This window comes from Solea solea, chromosome 11 (genome assembly GCF_958295425.1).
Source record: "Solea solea chromosome 11, fSolSol10.1, whole genome shotgun sequence".
Classification (NCBI taxonomy): Eukaryota; Metazoa; Chordata; class Actinopteri; order Pleuronectiformes; family Soleidae; genus Solea; species Solea solea.
In genome coordinates, this window is record NC_081144.1 from 24,254,750 (window position 1) to 24,267,122 (window position 12,373).

At 38.0% G+C, this 12,373-nt stretch overlaps 1 protein-coding gene across 1 annotated transcript; it reads left to right on the plus strand.

Moving 5' to 3' along the window:
* The first annotated feature begins 2,027 nt into the window (after window positions 1–2,027).
* On the plus strand, window positions 2,028–12,184 carry lad1 (ladinin). Its single transcript, XM_058641847.1, has 14 exons — window positions 2,028–2,246; window positions 2,647–2,844; window positions 3,480–3,777; window positions 5,656–5,774; window positions 6,794–6,965; window positions 7,591–7,683; window positions 8,326–8,369; window positions 8,449–8,491; window positions 8,910–8,953; window positions 9,240–9,306; window positions 9,412–9,555; window positions 9,817–9,909; window positions 10,523–10,637; window positions 11,729–12,184. The coding sequence occupies exons 1-13, from the start codon at window positions 2,209–2,211 to the stop codon at window positions 10,622–10,624; spliced, it is 1,455 nt and encodes a 484-aa protein (XP_058497830.1). The 5' UTR covers window positions 2,028–2,208; the 3' UTR covers window positions 10,625–10,637; window positions 11,729–12,184.
* The last annotated feature ends 189 nt before the right edge of the window (window positions 12,185–12,373 follow it).

The following is a 12,373-nucleotide window of genomic DNA, read 5'->3' on the forward strand; positions in this document are numbered from 1 at the left end:
TTCATTGTTTAGGCGACAAAATGTCAGGAAATGTGGAAAAATGTTGATCAGTGTTTCTCAAAGAGGACAAATAATCACTTCTCAAAGGTTCAGTTTGAATGAAAATCTGAAAAACACACAAAATGTTTTATCAAAATAGTGGACAATTCATTTAGTAATCGATTAACACGCAAATATTTTCTATACGATATTATATATTATGTATATTATGATATATATTATGTGATATACAGTATATGTGATATACAGTATATTATTATGATATTATACACGGAAACGTTGATCAGTTTTCTGAAAACAAAAATAATATTCAAAGGCTTTTTTCTTTGGTACAGACAACGTTAGTGCTGCAATTTAAGATTATTGTCATAATCAATTAATCTGTTCTGATGAATTGATTAGTTGTTTGGTCCATAAAATCAATCAAACCCCTAAAAAACTTCTTGTTTTGTCCACAAACCAAAAATATTTGAGTTGCTTTGCTCTATGAAGAAAATAAAGCAGAATATTTTCACATGTAAGAAGCTGAAAAAACTGAAAACTTTATCAAAACAAACTGATTTTTCAACGAGTCCTGGCGCAGTCCTAACGTTGCAGACACAAACACTCGATCACAGAATGTCATTAGATTAAATCAACATCATAACTAAATAAAGACACAGGTGATCACATGAGCAGATCAGCCTCATGTTTGCACAATCATAACAGTTTCTAATGTGTGTGTGTGTGTGTGTGTGTGTGTGTGGGTCATAGTCCTCAATACAGGACGAGGAGGGGGCGTGGCCTCTCACACCACAGTAAAGCAAACACCATAAAGACACACAAGTGCAGCCGAGCGTCAAACTCCAACTGATACAGCAACACAAGCAGCTTCATGTCCACTGAACCTCAATTACTGAGCAAAACTGATCAATCTTCATTTTCAGCAGGAGATTTATTGATTATTTACTGTATTTTCATCAGAATTAATGTAATATACTGTCAACAGTTCACAGGTTAGACACTGAGGTGGAGCTTCTGTGTTTGTGAGTGCACACTTCATCACATGTTTACGGTAAATTACTTTAGGATTCTTATTTAAACTTTTTTCAAGTTCAAAGATGAAAAAGTTTCACATCACATTATACAGTATACGGTCAAACTGTGAAACTGATCGATTACTAAACTCATCATCAACAATTCTGATTATTAATTAACCAGTTTGTGATTTTATTTTAAATATTTAAAACCATTTTTCAGATTGTTTTAGCTTCTTAAAATTTAATATGTTCTGGTTTCTTTGCTCCATAAAACAAAGAACTAATACAACAATTAAAAATCTCCTCATACCATATTAACAAGTGTAGGTTGAATTTGTTTTGTCCTATTTTCTTAAATAAATAAATTTATCAACGTTACAAAATAAATTACAATAAATTCACAGCAATCAAGACTGTACTGTAAAATGTACTCTAGTCACTCGAGTGTTTATTAGAGTGTTTATTACAGTTATGCAGTTACTTTAAAAAGTTAAAAATATATCCATATAACACAAAATCAACATGAGGAGGAAAATATAGACGACGGTGCAAATCAAACGTGAAACTAAAACGAAGTTTCTCTGATTTTTCAGTTTCTTAAATGTGAATCTTTTTCTGGTTTCTTTGTTCCATAAAACAAAAACAACATTTTACATTAGTAAAGTCAATCTTTTGAAGATTAAATATGTTGGGCTTTCTTTGCAAATGTATTATTGTCACAAAAACAACTCTAATTATTTTACTGACAAGTTCAATCGCTTCATTTTTCTACTTCAAAAATCACTTTTTTATGTTTGTTATTTCAAAACAACACCAAAAAAACCAACCTTGGTGTTGATACTTTTATTTTGAAAACAGGATGTGGGTCAGGTTGTCACCATAAAGATCAGAGTAAAGACGAACTGTAAACTTCACGGCTGCGGTAAACAAAAGAGTTTAACTGTCGTGATAACAGCTGCCACCATACAAGGAGTCTCCCTCTCTCTCTCTCTCTCTCTCCCTCTCTCTCTCACCTGTGTGGTCATGTGACTCCGCCCACACCAGGGTAAAGGTGGACTTCTTCTTCTTCTTCTTTGTGCCAAAGTCACTCGCTGAGCCTGAGTCTGGGAGCAGAAAACAAACCAAAACCTCTATATTTATATATATATCTTGATATTTTTTGATTATTCTATTTCTATTTTCATTGAAAATGTCCATCAGCAGGAAGAACTGGTCTGCTTTGTCCAGGTGAGATCATCGCTGATACCCTGATTTTCCACACAGATAAGTAACTGCTGTGCTGTGCTGAGTACTTTTACCTTTGTTAACATTGTTTTTAATGAGCTGGTTTCACATAAAGCTGCTTTTCTGACATTATTCACACACACATTTGTCCTCAGTGACCTATTTCATCTGGCTTTCATGACATAATTCTATATTAAATGTACTGGTTTAATCCAGTTCCTTCCCACAGACACATAATCTCAGTTTTAATCTCACTTTACACTAGACTGAATAGTTTATTCAAAGCGTCACAGAAGAGCAGGCGATACAAACTAGTGCGGCAGGTTTTTGTGTAACGGTCGCACACAGTCGTTCACGTTCAGATCCTCAAAAACCCCGCTTTCATTTTCTGTTTTCACCTCAGTCTGGCGCGACAGTGGACGATGGAGGACGAGGAGGAGGTGGAGAGGGAGGAGAGGAGGCGGAGGAGGGGCAAGAGCTCCAGCAGCTCCGCTGACCCAGATGCAACAACAGACGCGGCCACTGGGGGCATCACGAGTGGCGGGGACACGCGCACCAGCGGGAGCCCCGCGGGGACCGAGACGTCCCAGGGCCTCAGCAGGTCAGTGTCACCTTTAAACTGTTTATCTATCTTTATTTTATATCAGTGGTTCCCAAACACTGGGTCGGGACCCACAGGTGGGACGGGAGAGGCGTTTTTCCGGTCCCCAAAGAAAGTTGTGGAATTTTCCCCTCAAACTTTTTATATTGAGCTACAACTTTAACGATCATTTTCATAATTGATTATTTTATAATTGAGTACTTATTTGGTCCATAAATTGTAAGAAAATGCTGAGAAATGTCCGTCAGTGTTTCTCAAACATGGAAATGAGGACGTTCTCGAATGTCTCGTACATAACCAGGCCACAGGGAAATAACTCTGCTTCTTTGATGGTTTTTCTGTTTTGGTGGAGAGTTCTTATTATCACACGTTTGCCCGCTGGGATCGTATCATCATCTGTTTTCAAACATGATACCACAGAAAGGTTTGACGAGCCGTCAAAAACCCAACCAGCTGAGTCCCTGGAGCGGAGGCCGCGTTCAAAGAGAACAAGAAACTGAGGCGTCTTTCATGAAGAGAAACCCGATCATTGTCAGCACTGACGGCTTCTTTCACCTCCCTCCAAAAAAATAACATAACATCCATCATATCTGTGTCGTTCACGTGTGTGTGTGTGTGTGTGTGTTTATCTCCAGTGATGAGCAGATGCAGCTGGACTTCGTGGAGATGCTACGAGTGCGGGATGAAAAGCGGAGGCTGAGACACGTGGAGACGCTGAGACGACAGAAGCAGGAGGAGGAGGAGGAGGGTGACGGGGAGGTCGTCAAGGTAGAAGAAAGAGCAAGAGGAGGGGTAGGGGGTGTGGCCAGGAATATGGGCGAGGAGGAGGAGGACTCTGTGTTTCCATCTGTGAAGACCACGCACAAACAACCGCCACAAAAAACTTCTGCCTCTCGCAACAGCAGCGCCGTCACTGACGTCACAAACAGACAAGTAAGACGGAGTCGTACGTTAGCTTTACGTTAGAAACCGATTTCTTCTATTTGTCCTTTATTTTATTATAACATAGATTATCTCAGGTCTGTGGACATAGTTAGGCAAAAACCTGTACGACATTATAGAGAGAAGAGAAACAACACAAACAACCAGACTAACCAGACTATAGCCTCAAAACTGGACCTGGATCCTGTAGCCTGCAAGATGAGGACACAGAGAGAGAAAATAATATAAAATCATGTACTTTCTTCTATCAATGAAAAGTGAGTGAAAGTGAGAGCAAGATAAAAAAAAAGGCTCAAATATTTATAGCTGCAAACATTAATCGGTTATTAGATTGTATAACTCAACTGTTGTTCTTAAATATGAATATTTTCTGTATTCTATTATTAGTAGTATTTCTATTCTTTCAATATCAATATAAAGAAAAGTGAATGTCTGTTTGTGGATAGTTCATTTGCAGGTTTGGGAAAAACAAACAGGAAACTGAAGTCAGTGTAACTTTGTAAACCACTCACTCTCCCACACCAAAGTCCATAGGTCAAATCTGTGAGCCTGTGACGCAGGGACACAGGAGCTGCTGGTCTACTGCTGCCTCGTGTGGTCACTTTGTGTCACTGAGGTGAATCTGAACAAAAGATTTCAAACATCTGAAGTTAGTGAAGGAGGCAGCAGAGGATCAACGTCACTGATTTGATCGATGGACTTTGGAATGAGAGAGTGAGCGGTTTTACAAACTTCCGTTTCCTGTTGGAAAAAGGCTGATTTACAGTAGAAGAAAATGACACGGATATGGATATGAGTATCAGGACCTCATACAACCACACTTCCAAAAGCTAAAACCGTCTTCACAGACAAAGACATTTAAAGTTGTAACCTTCACAGGTGAGAGCAGTGACAAGAGTTTATCTCCGTTCACTCTTAGAACTGCGACCCTGTGTGTTAATCATTTTCTACATTTTACAGCAACAGCTTCTCTCTGTGAGGATCCACTTCCTAAAGAACTATCACGATCCAAATCACATCACACTTGTGACAAGAGCACATTTCTCTAGAATGTTACAAGTTATTTACAGTCATATCGGAATTCATTTTTTTTAATGAATTATATTTAAAACACGGCGGCCAGGCTAAGACACCAGAATGAAAAGGTTTTAGCCATAAACAGCTTTTATTCTGCTTAAGTTTAAGCTTAACTCTCCCACACCAAACCCCATAGAGAAAATCAGTGATTTTAGCTCACAGGGACACAGGAGCTGCTGGTCCACTGCTGCCCCGTGTGGTCACTTTGTGTCACTGAGGTTAGTGTGAATGAAGGATTTTAAACATCGAAAACACAAAATAAAAGATTTGAACTTGGTGATGGAGGCAGCAGTGGATCAACGACTCCTGTGTTGCTGTGATGTAAAATCGATGATTTTCTCTATGGGGTTTGGTGTGAGAAAGCGAGCGCTTTTACAAACTTATGTTTCCTGTTGAAAAACGGCTTTTTTGATTTGCGGTACAAATACGTTGTGTCAGTGCTTCATACAAACACATTTGAACAGTTAAACCAAGAGGATAAATGTTTAAATATTATGGTATTTCGAAAGCTATTACTAAACCTATAATATTAGCACAACTGCCAGAGACGTGTGAAACATGAGGCCACTGTTCCTGTCATTTTACTGGAACTCCAACAGTGAAACAAGTTGACACGCAAATCATGAGTTACAGTTTGATAAAGGTGTGTTTGAGTTCATAATTCAAACGTTATCTTTTATTACTCTCTCAGGACTTAACAGTGCAGCGTTATGTAAGGAAAGGTGTGGCTCTTTCTCTAAAGTGTGTACTCTCTTTGTCATTGTTGACTGTTTCATGTTTCCCTGTCGGCAGGAAAATGGTGAGTCGCGGAGGAAAGAGTCTGATCCCAGACCAGCATCCAGCCCGGTGTCCAGCCCGGTGTCCAGCCCAGTGTCCAGCCCAGTGTCCAGACCGGCTCGCAAGTTTGTCAGGTTGAGCTTTCAAGCTAATATAGTTCAAACGTTTAAATAAAAATATAGATGGCCAGCATTGTTGTGCGAGAAGGTCACCAGTTTAGATCCTGGGTTGACCTTTCTGGGTTGGAGTTTGCATGATCTCCATACACACACACACACACACACACGTTCCGGGGACGTGCAGATTGACAGATTAGGTTGAATAGAAACATGTAAATAATATAAGGCTATAAAAGACATTTATGAGGTCACGCAGGAGTGGACGATGTTGTTCACAGAGGACATTGTGATGTGCAGGGAGAGCAGGGGACAGGTGGAGGACACAAGTGTGAGGACAAGATGGAGGTAGATGGTCTGCTGTGGTGGCCCCAAAAGGGAAAAGCCAAAAGAAAAACAGATTGACTGCTAAATAATGAGCTATTCAATATGTCCACATTCAGACCGACTGCCAAATAATGAGCTATTCTATATATCCAGAGACTGACTGCCAAATAGTGAACTGTTCTCAACATTCACCAAAATACTGCCTGCAAAATAGTGAGCTGTTCTATACATTCATCGACAGACTGACTGCCATATAATGAGCTATTCTCGACATTCTCAAACAAACTGACTGCCAAATAGTGAGCTGTTATCTATATTCAACAACGGACTGACTGCCAAATAATTATTTTTTCTATAAATCCAGCAACAAACTGATTGGAAACTACTAAATAATGAGCCGTTATCGACATCGACCAAAATACTGGCTGCCAAATAGTGAGCTGTTCTTTAAATGAAGCAACATACTGTCTGTCAATGTTTTCTATACATTCACCAAAAGAGTGAACACTGAACGAGAGGTTGCTCAACTGGCTCCAAACTCGTCAGGTGACTTATTATGGTCTGGTGTGTATGTTACATTACAGCACCCATGTGAACAGAGTACAGTGTTTACTCTGCAAACACGAGACGCTGCTGAGTCAGTCATTCTTAGTTTGCTCTCTTGAACACATCTTCACCCTCATTCATGGACTCACTGCCGTCTCTTTCAGCTCCGTGTCCATCTCCCTGGACAAGAGTCCCTCCATCAGCGGGCGCTCCACTCCCATGAGCCCTCGCTCCCCGACCATCCCCGTGTCGCCACGGGAACACTGCTCCTTGCCCTGTCAGAGTCCACCTCCTGGAGGAGCTCAGAGCCCAGTTCAGAATGGACACACACAAGAGGTGGTGTAACAAGTACACACATACACTCAAGTCCACACAGCTGTCCTTTTAAGGACATTTAAGACATTGACTTCCATTCATTTGGACAGACAAAGCCACTGATCTTAACCATGACCAGTTAATGACAAAAACACTATTCAGATTTTGGTCCTAAACTTAACCAGGTTCTGCCTCATTAGGACCAGGTTTTGGTCTCCAGGAGGACTACTGATCCTAAAGAGGCAACAAATACAAGTATACACACACACACACACACACACACATACACCATCAGATGACATCATTGACAACATGTCCAGGTTTTGTTTGTCAAAGCACAACAGCACCCTCTAGTGTTTGATATTGACAGTTTTGACAAGCAGACACATGAGTGACAGAGGTTCTAAAACTAAGGGTTGGGACCCTCAAATGAGAGAGTGGGTCCTGACATGAGCAATCAAATTTAAATATATATATTTCAGTATTGGATCCTTTATTTGACAATAGGAACAATTTTGTGCTCATCACCGAGACCTGAACCCTTAGTCCAGGCCATAAAAACACAACAGATCTTTGAGACCTGGACCAAGAGTTTAGGTTCCGCCTCCTTCAGCATGTCATGACATTTATTCTGCTTTGTCCTCAGACCGGCAGAAACGTCTCTGTGTCCAACGGCGGCGCTGAACAGACAAGCAGACCGGGTCTGGTACGACAGAGCTCCAGAACTGTGTCGTTCAGGGTGAATAACACACTCACACACTCAATAATGAACACACACAACGCCAAATAATGAGCTGTTCTATATATTCACCAAGAGACTGAGTGCCAAATAATGAGCTGTTCTAAAAATCCATCTACAGACTGCCTGCAAAATAATGAGCTGCTCTAAACATTCTCAAACAAACCGACTGCCAAATTGTGAGCTGTTATCTACATCCAGCAACAAACTGACTGCCAAATAATGAGCCATTCTATAAATCCTCCAACAGACCAACTGCCAAATAATGCCTTCATCAGTATCTGTGATTTTAGTGACTTCTGGGTTTGAAATAATGAGTTCAGATTCAGTGACACAAACTGACCACAAGGGGCAGCAGGAGACCAGCAGCTCTGGTGTCTGTTTAATGCATTCATTTTCATTCATTTTCATTCATTTTCATTCATTTTCTCTGTGGACTTTGGTGTGAGAGAGTGAGCTTTTCACAAACAGTGGAAATGTTGATGAAACAGTGAAATAAAGACGTAACTGTCGCTGGATTATCTTTTCATATTTGATATAATCTGTGTTTAATGGTTTTACAGCGTGTGTTTGAATATGAGCTCGGGTTCATTTGCTTATGATTTCATCGTCACTGTCTGTTTGGTTCTGTTTTATTCACAGATGATGAGGAAGAAAGAAGAAGAGACTTCTCCGCTGCACAGGAGGTAACTTTTCTTTTATATTTTATTCATTTTTAGCAGGTTTTTAACGTTGTTGAACACAGATTATTTCATGTTGTTTCAGTGCGAGTGTGAGAGTGGCCACGAAGAAGTTTGAAACCAACACAGTAAGACGTCATTTACCTCCATCTGCTTTATTCATATATAATATATATATGAATAAATAAACTAAAGACAACAGAGAATGATTTATTGATTAATATTTGGTTTTAAAGCATTCAAATAAGATATAAATGTATAATAATTGTCTATAATTGTTTTTTCTTTAACAAAAACAGTTTTCTGAAGTAAAAAAATCTTCATATAAATGCAAATATATAATTATAAATGATAAAGTGTGAGTTAATTAACAGTTACAAGTATAGATAAGTAAAAACCAACAATAATAATAAAAGTAATGTCAGGCTTTTATTTACTACATACAGTTAGAAATTATAAAGAATTTTGTGAAAGATGATTTTGTGTTGTTGTTTTTTTATTTAAATGAAATTTGTTTTAAATGTTTAAAAAAAAAATTTGTTCCAGGACCAAAATGAAGATGAAGAAAAAACATCGTCTTTCACCAGAAAGTGAGTGGATTTTGTCAAATTTCATTAAATTCTTATTAATTAGCTAATTACACTTTTGGTTTATGCTTGTTTTTTGTTTTATTACATAGAATTTTTTGATCTTTTTTTACTTTTCCTAAAAATTTCTTGCCGTTTTTTGAGGTTATTCTTGCAGATTTTTGTTTCCCTTTTTTGTGTAAATGAATGACATAATTATTCCTCTCTCTCTTTGTGTGTGTGCGTGTGTGTGTGTGCGTGTGTGTGTGTGTGTGTGTGCGTGTGTGTGTGTGTGCGTGTGTGTGTTCAGCTCCAGACAGAGAATTTCCTCTCGCTCCATCCAGGAGAAAATGGAGAGACTGGCTCAGGCTGCACAGGTCAGTAAATCAGTGTTTATTTATGTCACTGTCTCTCTTTCTGCTTCCTGTTTGTTTGTTTGTTTATTTATTTGTATTTCACCGAGTGTGTTCTTTTGTTTGTAGAAATCAGAAACCACTCGATGTGCAGACGTGTCACAGAGGACGTTGTTCCTGCTGGAGGAAGTTTCCAGGAAGAGAGGAATCTTTGAGAAGGACGAGCAGAAAGAGACGAACCCGAGCAGCAGCAGCAGCAGCAGCAGCAGACAGGTGAACACACGCCTGTTTATAACTGTGGTTCTCAACGTGTGGTACGTGCACCACCAGTGGTATGTGAGAGCCCTCTAGTGGTACTTTGAAGAAAATCAGTATGAGAGTAAGTGAAGAAAATCAAACAAATAACACGAAATTGATAAAGTAGAAAACAAAGGTGAAAATAATTATTATAGGATTCACAGGAAATAGTCATTTGTGTAATTTACCTCTCTCTCTTTGTTTTTGTTTGTATTTTTATTTTATTTTTTGTAACAGGATTTCCGGAGCCTCAGATCAGGAATGTCGGACCGGATCAACCGCTGGATCAACAAGAGCAACCAGAGCGGACCTGCACACGGTCCAACTGCAGTAAAGTCACTTTATATCTGATGCTGGGAGGATTTAATACAGTATTTACATCACACTGTCACGTAGAATGTGTCACATTTACAGCACTTCAAGCTTCAAGATGCATTCAAGAAACCTTGTAAATGTCATCACTTTCAAGTCCACAAACCACATGTTTGCGGCTGCTGCTGCTGCTGCCACCTTGTGGTAATAGATGCTCCACATATTTGTCACTGGAGCTGCAATCATCAATTACTTTCATAATCGATGAGTTGTTTGGATAAAATGTGAGAAAATGTTGATCAGTGTTTGTTCAACGTGGAAATAATGACGTTCTCAAATGTCTTGTTTTTGTCCGCAAACTAAAAATGATTCAGTTTTTCATGATTAATTTGTTTTATGGAGCAAAGAAACCAGAAAATATTCACATTTAAGAAGCTGAAAAATCAGAGAAACTTGTTTTAATTCATTCATTCATTCATTCATTTAATTCATTTTAAAAACCAAACCATTTAGTAATCGATTAATCAAGTAATTGTTTCAGCGCTAAAATTACAAATAGTCGCAGTAAATAATCAACTTTTTATAATAATCAGATAATGGAATGTTGATCTTTGTCCGTCCCTGTCTGCAGGACCTGAGACATGTGGACATCAGCAGTAAAAGGAGCATGTTCGAGAACAGAGGACAAGATGGCGGCGGAGACGTCTCCAAAACTGTCAACATTCACAAGTGAAGGACGTGAAAAGGTGAGATTTTTTTGAAACAAGAAAAAAATCCGGCATCCCGAGTTCTGTGAAGGACGAGAAGAAATATTGTCCATTCTATGTACCTTCATCCATCCATATATTCAATTAGTCATTCATTCATTCAGTCATTCATTCACGTTCTTGGTAAAACGTCTTTGTGTGAATTTACTTTACTTTTGTGATTTCCATAGGTTTTAAAAAAAACATGTCGACGATCAGAAAAACTGCAGCGGACTAAATTTACATCAGGTTTACATCATGTTTATGTCAAGTTTACGTCAAATGTACGTCAAGTTTACATCAAGTTTAAGCCAAGTTTTCGACAAGTTTACGCCAAGTTTACGTTCTTTACCTAACTACCATACATACATACATTGCATAGTTTTCTGTGAATTATATATAAATATAAAATCTGAAAAACCTTTTTATATTAAAAAAAAAACCTCAAAAATAATTCACAATTTTAAAATTACTGCAACCATTTCTACAGCCTGGAAACAGTTCTCACAATGACCACCAGGAGTCTCCATAGACCACATGACAAATCTGCCCCACACAGCAGCTCCAACATCATGACACAGAATCATGGAATTTTCCTTAAATCTACATTATTATTGTTAGTATCATTATTATAATTATCATTATTATAATATTATCATTATTATTATGAATAATAATATGATTATTAATACAAATTATTATTATTATTATGGGTGAAAATAAAACAATAAGACAGAGTCATTAAAAACAGAATATCAAGTTCTCAGGAGATATTTTTCTTATGAAATATTTTTAATAAGTTATTCTTTGGAAAAATTAAATATACGTTTGTATTTAACATTTAGTTTGAGGAGTTATTCTTGTAAAATACACGTTGTCTATACTTTATATCTTTTACTTTGTTTTAAAGTTATCTCTCGTTTTATTTGTTATTATTACCCATTTTTTCGTACTTCTTATTAACCAAAATATTGTTTTCTTTCTTGTGTTTTTTTGGGTTTTAAGTATTGTGATGTGCAACTTCACCACTAGATGTCATTAAATCTCACACAGTGGTTCGAATTCTGTCTTTTCTCTGCTGTGATTCGTAGATTTAAGAAGTCGTCGTAACAAAGACGGTTCACGAACTTCGCAGCTGACGGATTTTGCTTCTTTCAAGCTTCATATGGTTTTTCTTCTTCTTCACTGCCAAGACAAACATGACGAGAGAGAAGTGGGCGGAGCTGAAATGGAAGTGGGCGGAGCTAATGCTTTAAAGGAACTTAAACTAAAGAAATTCTAATGTCATTTCCACATTTTTCTCTTATAAATTTGACTTGTTCCTCAAACAGAATCAGAGAAAAACAGATGTTTGTTTTTAAATGTTTAACTTTTATTTTCATGCACTTTACAGAGGTGAAGGTTTGTTTGAAGCTGACGATGAATTCAGGATTTTAATTATACTTCATTTTGTTCTAATCTGCCAAAAATTCAGTTTATTTTTCCGTGTGTTTGTGTGACGCTGCCTCTGTGAGCAAATAAATATTTTACTACACAAATAGTCTTCATTTGTGTTTTTATACACACACAAACACACACACACACACACTCTCACAAACACACACGACAGAAAAAATGTCCTAAAGAGGCAACAAACAATCTGGCAGTGATGAAACACAGACTCGCTGCTCTTCATCCTCATCCTCTTAGGACTTTTTTTTAACTGCAGTGTGTGTGTGTGTGCGTGCGTGCGTGCG